Source organism: Telopea speciosissima, chromosome 3, assembly GCF_018873765.1.
Source record: "Telopea speciosissima isolate NSW1024214 ecotype Mountain lineage chromosome 3, Tspe_v1, whole genome shotgun sequence".
In the NCBI taxonomy this organism is placed as follows: Eukaryota; Viridiplantae; Streptophyta; class Magnoliopsida; order Proteales; family Proteaceae; genus Telopea; species Telopea speciosissima.
In genome coordinates this window covers 48,451,267-48,474,338 of record NC_057918.1, presented here as the reverse complement: position 1 = coordinate 48,474,338, position 23,072 = coordinate 48,451,267, and the positions used below count along the sequence as shown (strand labels likewise).

The 23,072-nt window shown below is 39.9% G+C and overlaps 1 protein-coding gene across 3 annotated transcripts in view; it reads right to left on the bottom strand.

The window, feature by feature from the left end:
- Positions 1 to 3,050: 3,050 nt before the first annotated feature.
- Positions 3,051 to 23,072, bottom strand: part of LOC122654576 (DNA polymerase I) — a 110,480-nt gene continuing 90,458 nt past the window's right edge. For all 3 annotated transcript variants that reach the window (XM_043848721.1, XM_043848722.1, XM_043848720.1), the window contains 7 exons: positions 20,881 to 20,966; positions 20,635 to 20,744; positions 20,440 to 20,490; positions 19,158 to 19,216; positions 12,246 to 12,290; positions 4,219 to 4,293; positions 3,051 to 3,267 (listed from right to left, as the gene is read on the bottom strand). In XM_043848721.1, the coding sequence (XP_043704656.1) occupies positions 3,157 to 3,267; positions 4,219 to 4,293; positions 12,246 to 12,290; positions 19,158 to 19,216; positions 20,440 to 20,490; positions 20,635 to 20,744; positions 20,881 to 20,966 (537 nt within the window). In that variant the 3' untranslated portion in view covers positions 3,051 to 3,156. The remainder of the gene's footprint in view (positions 3,268 to 4,218; positions 4,294 to 12,245; positions 12,291 to 19,157; positions 19,217 to 20,439; positions 20,491 to 20,634; positions 20,745 to 20,880; positions 20,967 to 23,072) is intronic.

Below are 23,072 nucleotides of genomic sequence, written 5' to 3'. Positions count from 1 at the left end.
AAGATTGAACGGGGACTTCTTAGTGTTGTGTTTAAGTTTCTTGGTTTTGAAAATAATTGGAGTGATCTGATTTTAAACCTGATCTCTTCTCCTACCTTTTCTATTAAATTGGATGGAAGCCCTTTTGATTGCTTTAAGTCCTCTAGGGTCTTTATCAAGGTTGTCCCCTTAGTCCGTACTCATTCATTACGACAATGGAGGTCTTGTCCCGATTACTATTTGCTTATAAAAATCTTGGGTTTTTTTAGAGGAATCAAGGTAGCCCGGTCTGCCCTTGAGATTTCTCACTAATTATTTGCAGATGATACTCTTATTTCCTACAGAGCTTCTGTAGATGACATTTTAACCATTAAATCTGTGCTTGATCTTTTCTCGGATATCTTTGGTCATGAAATTAATTTTGGTAAGATTGGGATCTTTAGTAAGAATGTCTCTGCTTCTGACCGAAGGAGTTTGAGCTCCTTAATTGGCATAAAGGAGGCAAAGAATTCTATTTATCTTGGAACTAACCTAATTTATTCTCGGTCTAAGTGTCAAGATTTATATCCTGTGATTAGAATAATGAAGAATAGATTGTCCTCCTGGAAAGTTAACTACCTTTCGTATGCTGGAAGGAAAGTGCTTATTCAGTCAGTTTTGGCTTCTAATCCCACTTGATGTCCTGCTTTCTCTGCCCCCTTGAGATTTGTAGATCTATTGATGCTATCTTGTCTCAATTTCTGGAATGACATTACAAATTCTTCTAAGAAAACTTGTTTAGTTGCTTGGAACAAAATTTGTTCACCTATGTCACAAGGAGGGTTGAGTATCAAAAAGGCTGACACTCACAACAAGGCTTTAAATTTGAAACTAGGATGGAGACTTATTTCAAATAAATCTTTGGGTCAAAGTTTTGAAAAAACTAAGTATTTCCCAAATTCTCTTGTGTTTGACCCAAAAGTCTTGGCCAAGAGAGGATCTTGGCCCTAGAATAGCATTGCTCATGTGCTGCCTACCCTTCAGACTATGGTTTTGCGACATATTGGCAATGATAGGGATTCTTTTTTCTGGATTGACCCTTGGACTCCCTCTTTCCCGGGTACGGATCATTCCATATCTAGAGAATCTGTTGGTAGTTTATTGATCAATGGTCATTAGAATTTACCCTTGCTTTATGATCGTTTACCTTTTGTTTATGCTAAATAAATTCCTAATATTCTAGTGATGATGACAGATGGGTTTGTACTTTATCCAAGGAAGGTAGGTTTTCTACCAAGATAGTGGCAAAATTTTTGATGCCTAGGCATCCCCTAAATACTCAACACTCTACTTGGTGGCGTTTCTCTTAGAAACTTCCTCTGCATCCTAAATTTAAGATATTTTTTTGGCATGTCTTATATGCATGTCTTCCAGTTAAAGCTAATCTTTCGAAATGGAGTCAGATGGACTCCTATTGTGTCTTTTGTGAAACTTGTATTGAGTCCACCCATCATCTTTTTCTATCTTGTGACTGGATTAAGCGTATATGGGGTTCAGTCCCTTTGAGACTGAGAACAGAATATCTTTCAGCTCTTACTTTGCATCAACTTTGTTTAGCCTTATTCTCTAGATATAGTTCTGATAAACCTATACTTACATGGTTTTTCTCTGTTCTAATTATAACTTGCTACTTTATATGGCATTATCAAAACAAGGTAAGTCATGGGAAGGTTTTTTGATATTTATAAGTCTTTACCTAAATTAGATTATGGCAGGATCTTCTAATCCTGTCCTAGACAGAGTGGGATGGTCCTACTGCATTCTGTTAGAAGGACAGTTTATTTTGATCGCCGCAGGTTTTTTGGATACTGGTCAGATTTTGGAGTCTTTGCTTACAAGCATAGAAAAAGGGCTTGATTTTGCTCTGAACATGCAAGTTAACATCAAGGAGATCTGATGTTTGAATGAAAAGCTGTTGGAGTTCTTACCTACCCCAAAGCTTCCTTGGCCTTGGTACCTCGTTCCCCAGTTTTTGAAGGTTGTGGATGCTATCCCAAGGACACATATAACTTTTCATCAGGAGCTTCCTTTACAGACTTTTCGTAACTTTTTGATTCAATTTGCCTTAACTCACAGGCATCATTTTGTTGTAAATGGAAACAATGTAAATGTTGGTTGTTGATATTATTTTTTGCTTATTATTAAAAAAAAATTAAAAAAAAGTCTGTTTTAGGTATTGACTTCAATGTTATAGTCTTTAAAATGCTAAAACTCTCATGGAAGATTGGATAGCATGGGACTCCTGCATTTCCGTTTGTGGACAGCACACCTACTTGTGCAGCGTAGTAATGGTGAGACAATTTTGACATAATTTTGTCTGAAATTTGACATGTCAACTGCCATTGCTTGGACTAGTTTTGCATACAAAACCCTTCGCGCCGACAAGGAAACCATGGACGACAATGGTAAAAGAATAGAATGACACCCTTGAGAACTTCTCCCGGCCGACCCAGCCCAACCCCTCAACAACATATATTCATACATGAAATTCCTTATCTTATCAAACATAGACTTCCCAGCCCTTGTTCATGCCATGAATTCAAAGCTCAACCGTCAACCATTGCAATCAAGCATTTCTTTATCAACTCCTCATCGGAGGATTATGAAGCAAATCTGATCTTCGCATTGACTATGAAATGAAAAAGATAACTGACTTTTAACCTTTCACCCCAACACAATCCCCCATAGTGGAGGAAAGGCCTTGGCAACTACACCAGCATGCAACTTCTTAGTAGCAGGATTTTAAGGAGAAGCACTAAACACTGGAAATGTTTGGGACACACTAGGTGCAGTCTCAACAATCCCATTCAGCTGTCTCACATTTTTTCGAAAAAAAAAATTTACAAACATTCAATAATGGCATCTGGATGCTCAAAATGGCATTTAATTGCATGTGCCTCTGAAAATTTTGGGGCTTATTTATTCGCAGGATCGTGTTCTAAACATTGGTCACTGGCCCTTGCTGCTTCTTTTCTTTCTTTCTTTTCTTTTTTTTGTACCACTTTCACTCGAATTTTTTCCATTATCAATAATTACAAATGTTCCTGATTGGGTATCCCTATAAATCCATATCCTAATCTATAAGAACTTGGGCGTCCAAATGCATGCGTACTCGAGCATCTATGAACATGGCATCAGTTAGAACTTTCCCCACAAAGAAAATGCTCTTCTAATGATATGATCCGCGGAAAATCCTTCCGCATAAGCACTTATGGCCGTTAAGAGGCTGGTGAATTTCTCTCCATTGTCCTGCAACCACTCCAGATCAGGTCTATTGTCAGAAAAGTTACATGAACATGAAGAAAATGGAGGTGCCTATGCAACCAGTAAAGAATTTTTCAAGTTCTCTCTCTCTCTCTCTCTCTAGGAGATGTTTCTCTTCCAAACAATCAGATAAGTTACTAAACCATACCCTCATATGGAAAGAAAACCACAAAATTCACCTTTGAAACACATCTAACCACCCAATGTGAAACCAATTCATTTGATTTTATTTTTATTTGTTTTTTTAGAACTCAATATTTGAATGGCTTCATAGACCATAAGGCATAAATCTTATATTTTATTCATTTCACCCGATACCATGTGGAGATAAGCTCTCTCCATGAGCCTTTGTTTTCTGCCACATGGCAGTAGCATATTGTCCAATCATCCTCTACTTGTGGCAAGTTTTAGCCAACTTTGAAGAAAGTTCGAAAAATCAATGATTCTTAAAACAGTACAGCAATTGAAAAGAGTAGGGGGAAAATTAAATACATGGTAGGCCACATTGTTGAAATGAAACACAAGAATTGACACATGGAAGATAAAGGGAGTAAGCAACCTATACAATAGTCAAAAATGCCAAATCACCTATTCACATGGCAGAAGACCATTCATCCCAGGGACATGGAAAAAGTATAATTTTCCTATCTATCCAAAAGGTCAACCGACAGTTGGACGAGCCAGAATATATATATTATATAAAAACACACATCATTGTTCCCTTATCAGTGTTCCTCTGTTGGTAGGACAAGAAAGTGACCATACGGACTTTGATTTGGACTTGGTAAGACAGAATATTATAGTTGGATGGTAGGATAATCCACTAACTTTAAACCACTAAGAACTAGAATGTTTTTTGGGTTAAGACTGTGCACACGATAAAACCCTTATAACAATCAGGCTTTCTGAAGCTAGAGGTGTTCATGTCTAACAAACCTCAGGTTTCCTGAATACAAGATCTCTTGTTGTGAATGGGACCATGTAGAATGGAAGATCTGAGCGTAAGATTGCCTATAAAAAATATAAAGTTAGGCAGAGCAAGAAAATGTCACAATAAGTAGTTCAAGACTTCCAGAATTACTTCATAATATGCATGGATAACAAAAACGAAAAGACGAGTTATGATTCTGAAGATTCATAAAGTAAATAAAATATCTGCAACACAGCAATATAATTATAGGAGAAAGAATAGCTACCAAACAATCTGTTAAAGTGCACCGTCAGGGGAGTTTCCCTTCGCTGAATCGTGGGGTGATGTTGAGTTGTAGTGGGTGTCTTTTATTTTGTTATTTACTTCTTTTGTAATTAGACAGACTCTTAGTAGGTTTCCTACTGAGAGTCGACTACTTAACATAATAAAGTGGCGAGGCTTGACCATGATAGGATATTCTGAGTCCATCATGGTCCTTTCTCTTACTCTCTCTTCTTCTTCCTCTTCCTCCTCTTTCTCTTGTAGGTGCTGCTTTACAGATTTGATATATTGTCATATGGTATCAGAGCTCTGTTAAGAAATTCCTACTTTTTTTTTCTCTGGTTAGAAAGTCTTTTGAGGATTTTCTTTTCTGGTTTGCAGCAGCCTATGCTGCCATATTTGCTATATGGAACCTTATCTGAAACTACATGAAAATAAACTAAATTTCTCTCTCTACATATATTGCTAACTGTTTCCCCCTTGCTTGGAGCACCATGGAAGATGGATCTACCTCATCTATACGTAGATCAATATGTGCAGCAGTAAGCCTTTGGTGTTTTCCCCTCATCTGAACCGAGTTTCCTGCAGAATTTTATTGAGTTCATAAGCCTGGAGCTACCCTGTTTTTTGAGCTTTTTTGGGCAGAATCGGTATCTGAAATTAATCCAAATCTGTCCACGAGATTTGCTTGATAATTAGGGCATTGAAGCCCCCCCCCCCCCAATTAGATCCTTCGACCTAAGTTTGAGACTGATCCAAGCCTCCGAGGTGGAGTAATTAGAAATCTCCAAGAGCTGGCAGTAACCTGTTTTCTGGGTTTTCTTGACAGAATCAATTCTTAAATTGCTTGAGATCTGTCCGAGATTTTTGGGTATTATTGATCGCTCTGAAAGGGCCCGTCGACTTTGACACCTTGTTTTTCTGATATTTGAAATCACCCTAACTGTGGTCCTGTGATTTCATCATCACTTTATATTACTGCTGAACATTATCTCTTCATCAGATCTGTTTAAAATTGTGGGAGTTTTCTTCCTCGTTTACCTATTATATCTGACCAGATTTGGGGACCTATCAGAGAAAGGTTATATTAGGTTTTTGTTAAAAGCTGTATCTGGTCAGCATTGATTCTCATTGGTGATGTTGCCGCTGGTTAGTGTTTATATAAGTATCCTTCAGTGGCTGCTGTTTAGTCTTCATTGAGACTGTCTATTGGCTGCTGGTTTATTTCATTGGTACTATCAGGTATCCTTCATCTATAATGGCTGATTCAAAAACCCTTGTTGACGCAGCCAACGTCCAAATTACTTCTATCAAACTTAAAGGGGCATCCAATTATTTACCCTGGGCACAGGCTGTAAGGGTATATATATTACTGTCGAACAGAAAATGGATTATCTGACCAACCCACAGCCTGGTATGACTTCTACCGAATACAAAGAGTGAACAACGTAAAATGCCACAATACTTTGTTGTCTGTGGAATAGTATGGAGCCTTTTGTGGCTGCCAATGTGTTCATACCACAACTAAAGGTTTCTAGGATAATCTTGAAGAAAACTATTCTAAAGACAAGAATATGTCCAGGGTATATGACTTATATGAAAAGTTCTTCTTTTTCAAGCAGAATGGTAAACCATTGGTGATAACTATAACTCTTTGAAAGGCATGTGGGAGGAACTCAATGTGTCCAGGTCTATGACTTATATGACTTTATGGTATGATCTTTAGGCATGGAACGCTAGTTGAAGACAGTAGTGTTTGCACATCAGTCAGGTTCAAGACCATTTTTGGGAACCGTGCACTCAATCTAGGTTGAAGATGTCTTCATATTAAATGTAGCCCCTCAAGTCTTCTTTCCAATGCCATTCGAAATGGGTCATTTGAACGAGGGAGATATGGAAGTTTAGGAAGTTTGAGTGGACCAAGACTCAAACTTTATTGAAACACCACCATTTCAAGGTGCATTAAATCTTTATTGAAGAGAATTTAAGGGTTGGTTTGCATCATTGAAGTCTTTGATGAGTTAGTGCAAGTAACAGAAGAAAAAGAAAAAGCCCTAGAGGAGAAAAGAGAACGAAGAAGAGAAGAAGGAAAGAAGATAGAAGTGTGTGTGTGTATGCCACAGTTGAAGACCTTGTGAGCCTCCACAAGTCTACACAAGAAGAGGGAAGAAAAGGTCTCCACTGTCAAGACATCTCTTGTGAAGCTCCACTGCCCATTCAGAGCTACTCCGTATACCAAGAACAAGACAAGCAGGGTTATAAGCATCACATCTTGGCTTTGTCAATTGTATTTTTTTGTATCCGTATTCATATGCTAATTCTAGGTTTTGTCGGTTGAATACCTAGACTAGAAAATGAAAAATTATAGGGCATTTCATAAGCCCAAATTGGTTTATTGAGTTGTCCAGTTGCATCTGGACATCACTGAGTGTTGTAGCTACCTAAAGCCTGGAGTTGTAACACCCTCCTGGTCTTGTGCTGAGTAAATTTGGGGAGTAGATCCTTGACAGTTGTTGCTGTCTAAAGCTGGGTGTTGTAACACCCTCATAGTTGTAGTTGTGTAAAGCAGAGCTTGTCTGCTGGGCTGTTGCTGTGGTAAAAATTTGAGTAGTGTATTGGGTATAATATGAAACCCTAGTTAAGGTATTTCCCCGTGGAGTAGGCACATTATTGAACCACGTACATCTGGTGTTCTTTGTATTTGTTTATCATTGTGTATATTGGAGTGTGGTGAATGTCTACAGGAAGGGTGTGCACACCGGATAGGCCTTGCCACATGAATTGAATGTCTGCCTGTGGTCGAGAGGCAAGGTGTATCACATGATTGTGTGCTAGTGTCAATGACAGTTTGTGAATGGCAATAGTGGACAATGTAGAAATATCAGCTCTAGGAAGTAGTGTGTGATTGGGAGTACCAAGAATTCTAGAAAGTAGGGGAACACTAAGGGGTGTAAGGAAAGAGTACCGAGAGAAAAACTTGGAAGAGTTTTTATAGACCTTGATTCACCCCCTTTTCAATGTTAACCTAGGAACAACAATATGAATGTCCCAAAAAACTTTTGGGGAGATGATGTTTAGCTGCATGTTATCTGATTAATCGCATGCCTTCATTCGTTTCAAAAAATAAAACACCGGATGGTATGGCTTTTCCTAACTCACCCTTGTTTTCTTTATCACCGCGTGTTTTTGTGTATGTTTGTTTTGTTCATGTTTTACAACTGGGGGCGCATAAATTATCTCTTCATGTACAAAAATCTATTTTCCTTGGCTACTCTCGTACTCAGGAGGGTTATCGGTGTTTGTGAGTACTACTGTTACTTTCTATGAAAACACACCATATTATTCTGCTGAGGGTCCTGACATTGCAACTGATATCTTTCGTCCCCTCATGTTCTTACTCTACTTCCTCTTGTTGACACCTCGTCTCCATCTCAACAACCACCGTTATTGGTTTATCAACATCGTCAAATGTTGTCACTACTAGATGTCGCTCTACCTCTTCCTCATAGTCTGATTCTATGTTTGATGTTCCTATTACTTTGTCTTCTCCTACCAGACTTACCAGTTGCTCTCAGGAAAGGTACCCATTCTTTTACTCAAAGGTCTATGGTTTTATATTCTATTGACAACTTTGTGTCCATTTCTCAATTGCCATTTGCTTTACATAGTTTTGCCTTATCCTTATCATCTCATACCATCTCTACATCTTATCATGAGGCTTTATCTTACCTTGGATGGAAGTCGGCTATGGATGTGGAGATGGATGCTCTAATTTCTCGTTAAACGTGGTCCCTGGTAGACTTACTTCCAAAGTCTAGATAAGTATCTAGTGAAATGTCGTAGGGTGTATACTATTAAGTATAACCCTGACAGCGCTATTGAGCGGCTTAAGGCTCGTTTGGTAGCTAAAGGGTATACTTAGACATATGGTGTTGACTACTTCGAGACATTCTCGCCGATTACAAGACTTACTTCTATTCAGGTACTTATCTCTTTCACAATGAATGTTTATGGCCGTTATATCAACTGGATATTAAAAATGTGCTTTTATATGGTGATTTGCATGAGGACGTGTATATGGAGCATCCTCCTTGGTATGTTGCTCAAGGGGAAAATGCAGAAAAAGTGTGAGTTACGTAAGGCGATTTATGGATTGAAACAATCGCCCAGAGCCTGGTTCGATATGTTCAGTTCAGTTGTTATCCAATTTGGTTTATTGCAGTGTATTTTGATCATTTAATTTTTGTTTGTCGTCGGGATTTTCAAGTGATTGTATTGGTGTAGTATATGTTGATGACATTATCATATCTAACACATCTGGTATTGCCGAGGTGAAATCTTATTTACAATAACATTTTCAGATGAAAGATATGTGTTCTTTGTTATTTTTTTGGGATTGAAGTAAATTCAGATTAAGAAGGGTGTGAGCTTCTTTCAGAGGAAATATGTGTTGGATCTTCTGCTTAAGACTGGTATGCTTGCATCCAAACCTGTTGATACATCTATAGACCTACATCAGAATTTTAATATAGATGATGGTGTGGATTTAGCAGATAAACATTAGTATAGGAGACTTGTTGGCACTTATCTATCTTACTGCTACTCGATCGGATATATCCTTTGTTGTTGGTGTGATTAGTCAGTTTATGGAATCATCTAAAAAGGTTCACTGGTAGGCTGCCTGCTGGATTCTACGATATCTTAAGGGGGCTCCTAGTAAGGGTCTCATTTATATACCTAATGGTCATGCTGATTTGGTAGGATTAGGGATATAAACGGACCGGATACGGATTGCATGTGATTGCATCCGGATATTCCCTGGCTGAATACGGATACCTCTAAATGGATTCGGATGCGGATCGGATTCAGATTTTCAACCATCCGTTTACATCTCTGCCTTGTGTAACTCGGACCTTCCTCCCCCTAGCGGATATCTCTTAGATCATGATTCTCTTTTCATCATATTCTAGAACCTGTTGAATCTTCAAAAACCCTCAAAATCATTATTTACTTAATTTTTTATTATTAAGTATTCGGATTTTTTTTTCGGACGGATTTTTATCAGAGTATTCGGATTTTTTCCGGATATCTCTAAACGAATACGGATATCCCTAAATGGATACAGATGCGGATTCGGATTTCGGTTATCCATTTACATCCCTAAGTAGGATATTTTGATGTAGACTAAGCTAAAGCTGATGATGATAGGAGATCTACCACAAGCTATTGTACATTTCTCGGTGGCAACTTGTTACGTGGAGTAAAAAGTAGACTATTGTGGCAAGGTCTATTGCGGAGGCTGAGTATAGAGATAGCTCATACTGCGGCTGAGTTAATGTGATTTAGATCAATTCTTCAAGAGTTTGGGTTTCCAGTTACCAGACCCATTGATATGTTTTCTGATAATCAAGCTGCCACCTACATAGCAAGTAATCCTATGTTTCATGAAAGGACCAAGCACAATGAAGTCAATTGTTATTTTGTGAGGGATGTAGTTATGAGAAAACTAATTGCTGCTCCATTTGTTGCTTCTGCAGATAAGTTGGGTGATTGTTCACCAAGCTTTTGTTAAAGAATTCAGGAAGTTTGTCCCAAAATGGGCATGGGTGATATATATACTCTAACTTGAGGGGGAGTGTTAAAGTTTATATGCTCTTATGCAAGGTACTAAAACTCGGGTCTCGGTACCAACTCGGCCCTTGGAAAAACCGAGCCGAATCAAGATCTCGCCGAGTTGGTGCATTTTTTTTTTTTTGACTCGAAGCCTCAGCTCGGTGGGTTTTAGACCTAGTTTGGGTCTGAAACTTGGTATTCAGCCTATTTTAGGCCATTTAAACACAATGACACTATTAGATTTTGCAAAAACAAAGTCCAAATATAAGTTTCAATTCGGACCATAGGTTGGTAGGCGACGACGTACTAAAATACCCTACTCCACACATAATATAGTAATAGAAAGCAAGCAAAACATTCAATTAATAGCTAAACAACTTAAATAAGAATTAGAAATGTTAAAGTGATACATCAAACTATTTAACAGTGTTACAACTATCATCACATAAAATGACTTTGAATCACGTATTCAGTCCTCGCTAGTGTCACATAGTCTTCCCATAACATAGTGTTGCTGTAATGTTGCATATAGTGCTCCACAGCAAGCGTATAAGAGTTCTGTTGAGTTAGGTAACTAAATACATTGTAGATGGTTCATTTCCATGGGTCAACCCGAGATCCGAGATCTCGCCGAAATATGTCGAATTAGGTAAGTAAATACATAGTAGATGGGTCATTTCCATTGGCGACCCGAGATCTCGCTAAGATCTTGTATTATTTTGTATGGTATCCCATCTCGTCTCGGTTTCTCAAAAAACCGAGAAACTCGCCGAGATCTCGCGAGTTCTCGAACTATGCTCTTATGTTTACTCTCGTAGGAGTAATTTAGGTATTATTTTCTCTAAAGTTTTTATATGGCATGATGTCGATAGGGGTATACTTGTAATGTAATTTATTTTTGACTATTAAATAAACCCTACAGCTCTTGGTTAATGCACATTGACTAACTGTAAGCCTCTTCTCTTCTTATTTTCTTCTCTTTCTCTTGCTTCGAGTGTGCAGGGATTGGTTTCAGTTCTTGATTTCGTGATAGGAACCATAAGAGGACGAGTGCTATAGACAGTGTTGGATGCTTCAGTAGTCTGCCATCATGAAGATGACCCTTTTTTTTTTTTTCCCCGAACCTTATCTAGGACCCGGGACAGCCCCTAGAATTTTATTGATTATCAAAATTGAATAAAGAATACAAGGGGGGGACATGCCACCTAACCCCAACCCAAAGGAGCAAACACTCACAACTCAACCGACCCCTAGAATGGGCCGAAGATAAGACAAGGACCAACCCTATTTCCGTAAGACTGGCAACCCAGCCCGATCTTCCCGGAGGATGCAACGCACCTCCCCAGGCAAAAGGTTGATAGCGAGGAACCTGGAGAATGAAATAGAATCACAAGCGAGATTCGCCATCCAATCTGCCACCCTGTTACTTTCCCTGTACGCTCATGAAGATCACCTAATCTGGCCGACATGTCATTAATGGATTTACATGGTACACAAAGTCCATTTATGTCCTAATGGCATGACCTTTTCTTAAAAAACTGGGGCCCATCCACTAACTTTTGAAATTACTTTCTGGTTTTTTCTTTGGCCAATCATGCCTTTGTCATTGTGGGTATTTAAGGCAATTGAAAATAAATTACAACACTTTTACAACCTACCTAGGTGACATCCAGCTTTTCTCAAAATTTTTATTATTAACCATGAGTAGTTCAATTGTTAACTAAAATTTTCATGGCTAATAATAATCAGTCATGCGAGACAAAAGATTCTATATATTATTAGATGTTGGTGTGCTCCTCACTTCACATGGCAATTCAGTAATATAATAATTTAATAATCTGAGTTCACACTTTTATTTATTTATTTATTTTATAGCTTCACTTTTATTTATTGTTAACTGATGCTAATTCATATTGGCATACTAACATGATTTGTGATTCTTTTTATTATTAACCACGGTCAGTATTTGCTTGCATTTGCACTACTTGCTTGGTGGAACCCTGACCCAGTTATATAACTGTTTTGCACCTAACATGCAAACAACAGACACAAATCTCAGAATAGATTAGCCCTTATCATAAATAAAGTAATCACTGTTCCAAAAGAATATAGTTGCATGTGACTACAAAAATTAGAGTTCTGAAGGCAACAAAATTACCAGGTTCTTGCTTAAGATAGCCTGTTCTGCATTTAATGTCAAGGCCTGCAAAGGAAATAGAAATAAACAAGAGAGAACAAAATGAAGAAGAAAAGTACAACTACTACCAAGCTTATGTTTGTCAAGACCCAATTAGCTTTTGCATACCCTTTTAGTAACTCTTAAGCAACTACATCGGAGACAAACATATTGGCAACCATATTAGACACTGAACTTCTAAACTAAATAAGCATTGTAATAGTTTCAGTGTATTTCCCTGTCTACTAGGTAATTTGATTAGTTAATATATCAGATCAATAGTATCAAGGAACCAGGATCTAACATAGAAGCAATGAACTTTCCTTTCTGAATACTCAGAAAGGAGTGGAAACTCAAAATGAAATAACTTAATCATAGCTCAAAATTTTGGCGAAAATATTGAAATTTCAACTGTTTATCTCGGTTTCGACCTGTTCAAAATGAAACCACCAGCTAGATTTTGATAGAAATTTTGGTAAATGACCAAAATGGTTGAAATTTTGCTCTAAATACTAAAGCATATTTCCAAAAAAATAAAATTTATTGAATGTTGTATGTTATAGGACTAAACTATGTGTAGAATATGCCATACAAGGGAAAAAATACAATAGGCTACAACATACTGTTGAGAAGGGTTACAAATGTCATCACCCCCCTTCTCGCCGTCTTTATGTCACCCTGGATGTCACTTTTCACGAGTCCAAACCGTATTTCATGACACCTCTTCAGGGGGAGAGTCTTGAGGAAGAAGAGCTGCCGTTACTAGTAGTTGGTAGTCTACCTGTACCTGTTCCTGTTCAGAGGGAGACATTGGTCCCACAACCACCTGCTGTTCTTGCTATTCCAGATTTGATAACTTACACTCAGAACAAATCCAGGCGAAAGGATACCATGTACAATCCTCAGCCATTACCCATTGCGGCGCCTCCACCAGATCTGCCCTCACCATCAGGTAACATCTCTCTTGTTATTGATTCTGTGCCTGTTTCTGCTAATGCTCCTGATGACCGTCCGATTGCCCTTAGAAAAGGGGTTCATTCATGTACCCAACATCCCATTAACCACTTTGCCCAGCCCAATTGCATTATTATTATAACAATTAAATGCTAAATATTTCAAACTAAACCTTCCCATGTATTTGGGCTGACACAACCGAATGTGGCAAAACACTATTCATAAACCGGGAAGGCCAAAGCCATCAGGTGAAGAATTTTATGTCAGGAAAATTCCATTTTTGCAATGAAATATTTTGGATGTTGTAACCAAAAGAAGGTTTTTTTCCTTTTTTGAACATCAACATTCACAACTAAGAATTCAAGTGGAACATTGTTTCTTAAACTAAGAAAGATTTCCCATTTTCTAGAACTGCTTTCCAGAAAGTCTTCCCAATTCTAGATTTCATGTTCTACCAACTGGGGAAATGGATAAAAAGAACAAACATGTTCTGTAACTGTTGGATTGTATGCGCCAAAACACCGTGGGGGTATTCTGGACTTTTTACCTCTTTTATGATATGTACAGCCATGTCGGCTTTGTTAGGGACAGTTCTGTCCATGTAATATTTTCTATTCATTATAAATATATGGCTTGGGGTCTGCCTTAGACTATCCAAGCATGCAGCTCTAGTTTTATTCCTGTTAACATGGCATCAGAGCAGGTTTCGAACTAGGGTTCTTCACAGCCTCATTCTCGATCTCTCTTCTTCCTCTTTACTTCCCTTCCTTCTCTCTTCTCCTTTCTTTTGTTCTCCATTCTCCCATAGGGCAGCACTGATGAGGTGATCACTAGATCCAGTTGCTGCCCTCCATCACCTCATTCAATGACAAAAAATTCTGCTCGATAGGAACCAGCCTCCCTGCCTACGATATTTGAAGCTTCAATTTTTTTTTGGATTGATTTCATCTCCTAACAAGAAATTGATCTCCCTTATTGAAGATCAAGACCTGCAGCAGATTTTTCCAAGTTCCTATCTCCATTCCTTGAAGGTTTCCTCAGATCGATTCTTCCCAACATCAGGGTTTTCTCACAACCCTAACAATTATCGATCTGGGGATTTCAGGTATCCATTGAAGCTAATTTTTGGAGGAGTGATCCAACACCATTAGAAGACCACTCGACCCAAATTTCAGCCCCTTTTGCTGAGTTTTTGCCTGATTTCTCCCCTACATCGATTCTACCAAATCAAGGTTTTTTTCCAAAACCCTGCAAAAGTCAATCTAGGGGATTGCCATCTCTGTTGCTGCTGATTTTTTGGGACACCTATTGCTGCATATACAGAGGTCTCTCTCTCAATTTTTGGCACTTCTCTTGGAGTTTTTTACTGGCTTTTGCCTCACAACAGCCCCTCTCTGCGATTTGGGCTTCTTTACTGCATTCATGGGTGACTCAGTGACTTCGATTGCTACTTCTGTTGGTGATGACCAAGGCAAATCAGATTATCATACCTTTCCCCCTAATCCAGTCAAACTAGATGGCACTAATTACTTGCTTTGGTCTCGGTTTGCTTCCTTTGCCATTTGCTGGCCATATTAATGGCACCAGTGTTATGCCAATTGAGACTGGTGCTGCTCAAGACAGATGGCTTGCAAACAATGGAGTGCTCATGTCCTACCTCATTGGCTCCATAACTTCAGACCTTGCGCATGGGTTTCTTCTCCTTGATACGGCCTCTCAAATTTGGGCTGCTTGCAAGGAAACTTACGGGTAACTTGGCAATGATGCCTAGGTGTATTAACTCCGGAAGAAGGCTCTACACACTACATAGGGAGAATTATTTGTATCCAAATACTATGCTACTTTGCGCAGTCTTTGGTAACAATTGGACCACTTCTCTGATTATCACCCGACTACTGCTGCTGAAATCACTTCATACAAGAAGCATGTGGACAAGATTCGGGTTTATGATATTTTGGCTGGTTTGAATGTGGAGTATGACAAGGTTCGTGTTCAGGTGTTGGGCCATAAGCCTTTTCTCACACTTGAACAGTCCCATGCTTTGGTCTCCTCTGAGGAAAACCATAGGGCTGCTATGTTGCACCCTCCTATTACTAACAGATCAGCCCTCCAGACTGCTGCCCCGGCTACTCTTGCACTTGTTGGCACTTCTTCTGGTGATTCTACTACTGGCACTGTTGTTTGTGAGCACTGTCACAAATCTTAACACACCAAAGAGAAGTGCTGGAAACTTCATGGGAAACCGGCTGACTTTGAGACTAAGAGGGCTGCCAAGAAAAAGCCAAAGAACAAGGCTAATCATACTGAGTCTGTTACCACAGCCCCTAATACTGACACTGGTCTATCCCAGGACGATCTACAAGCATTCCTTCGTGTGCTAAGGAATTCTGCTGCTGCTACAGCCAACTCTTCTACTCCTTCAGGTTCACACTTTGCCCGGTCAGGTATTTCATTTGGTGGTCACTGTGCTTCTATAGCTTCCCATCCTTGAATCATAGATACTGGGCTATAGATCACATGACCGGTTCCTCTAGCTTGTTCCATCATTATTCTTCAACTTCTAGAAAAGACAAGGTCAAAGTAGCTGATGGTTCCTTTTCTTCCATGCATGGAAAAGGAATCATCAACTGCACTTCCTCTCTTCCTTTGTCCTCTATTTTACATATTCCTAATTTTACTACTAACCTTCATTCCATTAGTAGTATTCAAATAAATGTGCTAAATTTCCTAGTTTGGTCACCCAATGTAATACAGATGACTTTTTTTGTGAGGCTTGTGTTTTGGCCAAATAGACATGTTCAACTTATTCTTTATCAAATAAAAAGAGTTCTTCTTGTTTTCAATTGGTGCATTCTAATGTTCGGGGTTCTAATAGTAAAACACCTCTTTCTGGTCATCGATGGTTTGTTTCTTTTATTGACTGTCATTCTAGGAAAACATGGGTGTATCTTTTACACACAAAAAATCAGGTTTTTGAATGTTTTCAGCATTTTTATAACATGGTCCAAACTCGATTCCAGGTTACTCTCAAAATATTGAGAAGTGATAACGGCACTGACTATAAAGAATCTCACTTTCAAAAATACCTAGTTGACCATGGTATTGTTCACCAGACTAGTTGTGTTGATACCTCTGCCCAGAATGGTGTGGCTGAAAGGAAAAACCGCCACTTGTAGAGGTGGCCAGGGCTTTGATGTTTGCTAGGCATGTCCCATCTCAATATTGGGGAGATGCTGTTCTCACTGCAGCCTATCTCATCAATAGATTACCTTCTCGGGTTCTTGACTCCCGTAGCTCAGCTGATGTTTTAATGGGGAATTCCTCCTTTATTGTGACTCCTAAAGTGTTTGGTTGTGTGTGTTATGCTAGAGATACAAAATCTCCAGGCAAACTTGAACCTAGGGGGTTACGTTGTATTTTTTTGGGCTATTCTCCAACCCAGAAGGGTTATAAATGCTACCATCCCCCTTCCCGCCGTACTTTGGTCAGTATGGATGTTATCTTTCATGAGACCCTTTCCCATTATTCTTCACCACCTCTTTAGGGTGAGAGTTCTAGTGAAGATATGCTGTCCTTTGATGTTCCTCCTCTTCTAACCCCTACGGCTACTGTCCAGCCCCCTACGGCTGCTGTCTAGCCCCCCATGGCTGCTGCCCAACCTCCTCTGGCTGTTCCTCCCTCATCCAAAGGGAATCCTTTACAGGGGGAGACCATGGAAAAGAGTGTTGTTGATGTTCCTATTCAGGGGGAGCTGACTCTAGTCCAGAGAACTATTGGTGAGTTTCAGAACAGGATTGACAACTCCAATATGATTACCTATAAAAAGGGAGGTACCAAAAGGAGGCAACTTTAATCCACTGTAGCACCAATACCCATCCAGTTGCCGGCTCAAGATCCAGATCCTCTCCTGGTAATTCCTCTTCTTCCGACCTACCTATTGCTCATTGTAAAGGTACTAGGACATGCACTCTGCATGCTATATCTCGTTTTGTTTCTTATAGTTCTCTTTCTCCTTTTTTCCGTGCATTTGTATCTTCTCTTTCTTTTGTTTCCATTCCTAAAAATTGGCAGGAAGCATCTATAGATGGAAAGTGGAAGGCAGCAATGTTGGAAGAAATGAGAGCACTACACAAAAATAATAAGTGGGAACTTGTGGCTCTTCCTCCAGGGAAAAAACCAGTTAGATGTAAATGGGTCTTTATGGTCAAATAGAAGGCAGATGAGACAGTGGATCGATATAAGGCACGTCTAGTTGTAAAGGGGTTCACTCAAACTTATGGAGTTGACTATCAGGAGACCTTTGCATCAGTGGTGAAACTCAACACTGTAAGGGTGTTATTGTCTTGTGCTGCAAATCTTGGGTGGGATCTTCAGCAATTGGATGTAAAGAATACCTTCCTCCATGGGGAGCTTGAGGAAGAGGTATATATGGATATTCCACCAGGCTTCTCTGATGACAGGACCAGGGGCAAGGTCTGTAAATTGAAGTGTGCTCTTTATGGTTTGAAGCAATCACCTAGAGCCTGGTTTGGCAGATTTCACAAGGCTATGATTTCAGCAGGCTATAAGCAAAGCAATGCTGATCACACTTTCTTCATCAGACAAGTTGGTGACAAGGTAACTATTCTCATCGTTTATGTGGATGATATTGTGGTCACTGGTAATGATGGTGATGCTATCAAGAAATTGAAGCACCTCTTTGACCGTAAGTTTGAAGTAAAGGATCTAGGGACTCTAAAATATTTTCTAGAGATAAAAGTTGCTCGATCTTCGAAGGGCATCTTTCTTTCTCAAAGAAAATATATCCTAAATCTGTTGTCTGAGACTGGGTTGCTAGGTTGTCATCCTTCAGATACTCCTATGGAAGCTACTACAAGACTTAAGGATAAAGAGGGCGAACCTGTTGACAAAGGTTGTTATCAGCGATTAGTGGCAAACTAATCTATCTCTCTCACACAAGACATGACATAGCCATTGTTGTAAGTTTAGTGAGCCAGCTTATGCATGATCCTTATTCCTCTCACATGGAGGCAGTCCTTCATATTTTGCAGTGTTTGAAGTTTGCTCCTAAGAAAAAGAATCCTTCTCTCTCCCAATGGTCATCTGAAGGTTGAAGCTTATACCGACGCCGATTGGGCTGACTCTACTAACAGAAAATTAATTTTTGGCTATTGTTCCTTTGTTGGTGGAAACCTTGTCACATGGCGCAGCAAGAAGCAGGATGTTGTGGCAAGGTCCAATGCAGAAGCAGAGATCCATGCAATGGCTCAAGAAATCTGTGAACTTTTGTGGCTTAGAGGATTGTTGCAGGATATTGGTGTTGCTGCCCATCTTCCAATGATGCTTTATTATGATAATTCATAATAAAGCAGCCATTAGCATTGCTCATAACCCTGTCCAAGCATGATCGTACTAAGCATGTAGAGGTTGACCGACATTTCATCAAGGAGAAGCTCGAAGCTGGACTCATCTGTGTTCCCTTTGTGAAGTTTGTTGATTAGTTAGCTGATGTGTTCACTAAGGGACTAAGTGGCAAAGTGTTTCTTCCTATCTTAGTCAAGTTGGGCACGCATGACATATATGCTCCAACTTGAGGGGGAGTGTTCGATTGCATGGGCCAGAATACCATGGGGGTATTCTGGACTTTTTACCTCTTTTATGATATGTACAGCCATGTCGGCTTTGTTAGGGACAGTTCTGTCCATGTAATATTTTCTATTCATTATAAATATATGGCTTGGGGTCTGCCTTAGACTATCCAAGCATTCAGCTCTAGTTTTATTCCTGTTAACAGTAACTATCCAAAGTATCTTGCAAAACTTGCTTTACAACTAGGGGCACTAGATTGCTTCCTGCCCCAATGGCAAGGCTGTGGATTCAACCCTAGCTTACATAACCATACATAGTGAAGAAAAGATCCACTGGAATAGTTCAGGATACCTTTCTCATGCGCTCCTCGTCAACCTGATCAGTGCATTTCAACAAGTTCTCCAAATTACCTGCCCATATATACGATGGCAATTAACAGGTAATAGGTTAGATAACTTGAATTAGTGGGCTCCACAAATAGTAAGTACGAAAAAAAATAAATGAAACAAAAGCAAAAGACTAGAAAGAAAAGAGATTGGTTAGGTTTCTTGTTCACAGTCATGTGGAACCACCTCCATAAATTGAAAAATTGAGGGGTACATTTCATCTTGGCACTCGTACAGTTGGCTTCCCAACTATTAGCCTGTGAAAGTTTGATTTGCCTCTTTTCCAGCTCATATATTATCCCAACTTTACTTTTAGGGAAGGAGACTGCAACTCAGCCAATTTGCTATTGGAGGCAAATCAACCATCATTTTCTACCACGAGACAGGTTGGTGCTGGCCCAAATTTCCCCTGCTTGTGTAAATTGTGGGCCCAAATGATGCAGGAATATCAGAGAAGTGAAAGAGAGATGTAGAAATTCAAACCAGCAAAAAGAATGCAAATCACTAGGAGAATTCACTCACAATTCCTACTCCAAACCAATCCCAAAAAGCTAAGACTCAAACTCATTAACTCAACACCAACAATAAGGTTACAGCCCAATGTATAGACCATCCATCCCAAAAAAACGAGATAGGACTTGGACTCTAAAACAAAATCGTAAAACAACTAAGAAAAATACTCTCTTCAGTAATCAGACCCTTAATATGAATCCAACTACAATATAGCAACTCCTACCATCCTACTAGTGTTCTATTTAATAAAGTTGGGTAGCCCATGAAATACCACTTCGGGGTCCAACCCAAAACCGTAAGGCATGAGGTGGAGATGGCCCAAGGGTATATTAAGACACATTGTCACACATCCACTCACGAAATACCATTCTTTAATTTCGTCTTTTGAAAGGGGCCGAGGGTATCACTATCACAGTTCCGTCCCATAATCATCTTTGATGATTTTTGTATCATAAAATTAAAAGGATCTCCATTCAGAATCAAACGATTGAAAATGTATGATTGGTAAATCACAAAAATCTTTTTGAGAGTCCCCTCCGTCGGAGTCCCCCACCATGGGAGTCCCCTTCTATGGGTGCCTACTGCTATGGTCTTTCTCAAAACGGAGTGCCTATCTAATTGAATAATATGGAGAGTATGAAGTTTCATGGTTTAATTTAAAGACTTCTTCCAATTTCATCAATTACATTCCAATTCAATTACATTGATTCCCTTAAATAAGTAACTAGGCATACCAAATTTGGTGATCAACTTGACAGCATGTACTTCTCCAATACCTTCAACCCCTGCATTAAGAAAAGAAACACACATACTTTAATAAAGTCCAATTTGCAAGTTGCAAGCAACAATTGACAAAATTAAGGGAGTGAAGCTTTCAACAATAAAAACACACATCACAACAACAACAGCGAGTGAGAGAAACAACGAACCTGGAATATTATCACTTTTATCACCCATAAGTGAGACTATATCGACAAACTGGGAAGGCTTTAGAGATCCATATTTTTTCACAAAGTCCTCCAGTCCAAATGAGACCAACCTACAAGAGCAACCATGAAAATCTTTAGTAGTTAATAGAACTCACATAAGTAAAAGAACTGCTTTAATCAAAACTGAGCTATAAAAGTGTTAGAAATGAAATCAGCATACGAAGGTCATGTGAGAATGACACCCACTCTGTTCCACGTGGAGCTATTCGTAGAAGACGTAATGAAGGAGATAAAATCTGAAAGAAGTCTTTATCAGGAGAGACAATTCGGACCTGTAATAAATTAAGGCAGTATAAGCAAAACTGAATTAGATACCAAGTACAAGAGGATGACAACTAACTACTTCAAATCATAGTTATCAAGGCAACGCCATGGTGTCCAGGCTCCTTGGACGCCTTGGCCGCCTAGGTGGGCACCTTGCCGCCATGGCAGTGTCGCCTTGATTTTTGACCTCTAAAACGCCATGGTCGCCTTCCCACCTTGATAACTATGCTAACAATAAGAAAAACTGAATATTCACTATTCAATAACTGCATATTGCCACCTTTAAGAGTGTTGGAAAGAAACCAAAGCCTTGTTATGTGCACCAACCCCAAGGATATTTACTCAATATGCTGCAGTCCTCTTCTACCTCTTTATTCCATGTAGGTTCGAAGTCCTGCTGCCCCATCACAGACTACACAACTCTCTCTCTCTCTCTCCCACCCGTCCATATATCTCTGCCCACCCCGACCATTCTGCTCCAGAAATCAGGCCCAATTCCCAGAAGGTATTGAATTGTCTTCTGAACAGGTATGGGATCCATTCCAGTACAAATTCCTATTATACTTATCTGGCTTGCATTCTCTGCAAGACAAACCCACTCACTCTCCTTCCATGGTGCTCCAGATATCAGGTTCACTTCCCAAAAGGTATTGACGTGTGATTTGATCAGGTATGTTTCTCAATGTCTGTACAAGCTTGATCGCAGATTCTGATTTATTTGGTACAATGTTCTGGAATTATTGTAAGAAATTAAGATGTGTGTAGCAGATGAAGCCCAAATCTTCTATCTCCATGTCCCCAAATAGATGAAAACTGAGTTCCAATTGCAAAATGGTGACTGAGTGGATCTTTAGATACATACCTTTTAGATAAGACTCTTCATCTTTAAATTCTCCGACGAATATAAGCTACGTGCCCTTGAGGGTGGGCCTTGGCAAGTCGGTTAAAAAAACCCATTTTCCTCAGGCAATGGGGCAAATACCTACAACTCCAGAAAGTTGACCTCAACCATTCCTCTTTGGATTGCGCTCCCTGGTCTCCCACTCCAATTCTGGTTCGAAGATGGTCTCAGTGTTGTTGGTTCGGTAGTGGGAAGACCTCTTTACTATGATGTCCGAATAAAGAAGCAAGACAGACTTGCTTATGCAAAAATCTGTGTGGAGGTTTCAGCAGATGCTGTCCCTCTTACCTCAATCTTGGTTGCTGATGATGAGGGACACTCCTTCAAACAAGCCATAATATACGAATGGCTCCCTCCTCAGTGCCTGATCTGCTTTGTTTTCGGCCATGATACTAAACAGTGCCATCCTTCTCCGTCTTCCCAAGAAGAACGTCCGCCCCCTCCAAAGCTAGCTGCCACTGTTAACACCTCCCTTCATCATGCTACTCAACCTACCCAGACCAACGCTTCAACTTCCACAAAAGACCGGCAGTCCTAATAGGTTCTCCCTTCTGCAAGTCTCTCATGTTGACCCATCGAACCCCACAACTGCGACCGTACCTGCCGCTTCCTCTACAGCCATGTCAGTTCTTGGTGCTGATAATCCTCATTCGTCTTGTCCCGAGTCTCGTCAACATCCATTGTCTGCTCCTCTGGCTCATGTTGATCTGCTTGCGCTTCAAGTTGACTCGCCCCTCCATGGATCTCCTTTTCTTCGTGCCGATCATCTGCCATCAAGTGCAGTCGCCTTCTCTACAGCTCTACAGGGTAAGTCAGGTTGGGTCACTCACTACCCGTGGAAGATGCTAAAGATGCTGAGTCTGGACCACCTTAGTCAGCTGAAGAAGCCGATGGGGAAAGGGAATCAGAAAAACCAATCTTCTAAACCTTCTACCTCCTATAACCTTCCAGTAGCTTCTCACAGAAGGGGCCCACCACTAAGCTCGTACGCTCTCTCCTTGGGCCCACTCCCCCCATCGCCTCATCTATTGTCTTGAACCACTTGCCTTCTGGCACAACCCACTTCTCCAACAAGCTATCTCTTTCTCTTAACATGGCCCAACCTCCTCTCCCTAACTCGACCGAGCCCTCTCATCTGGATCCGGTTTCGGGTCTGGACCTGGGTACCCCATCTTCCATCATCCCTCCTCCTTTATACCCACCTTCAAGACTC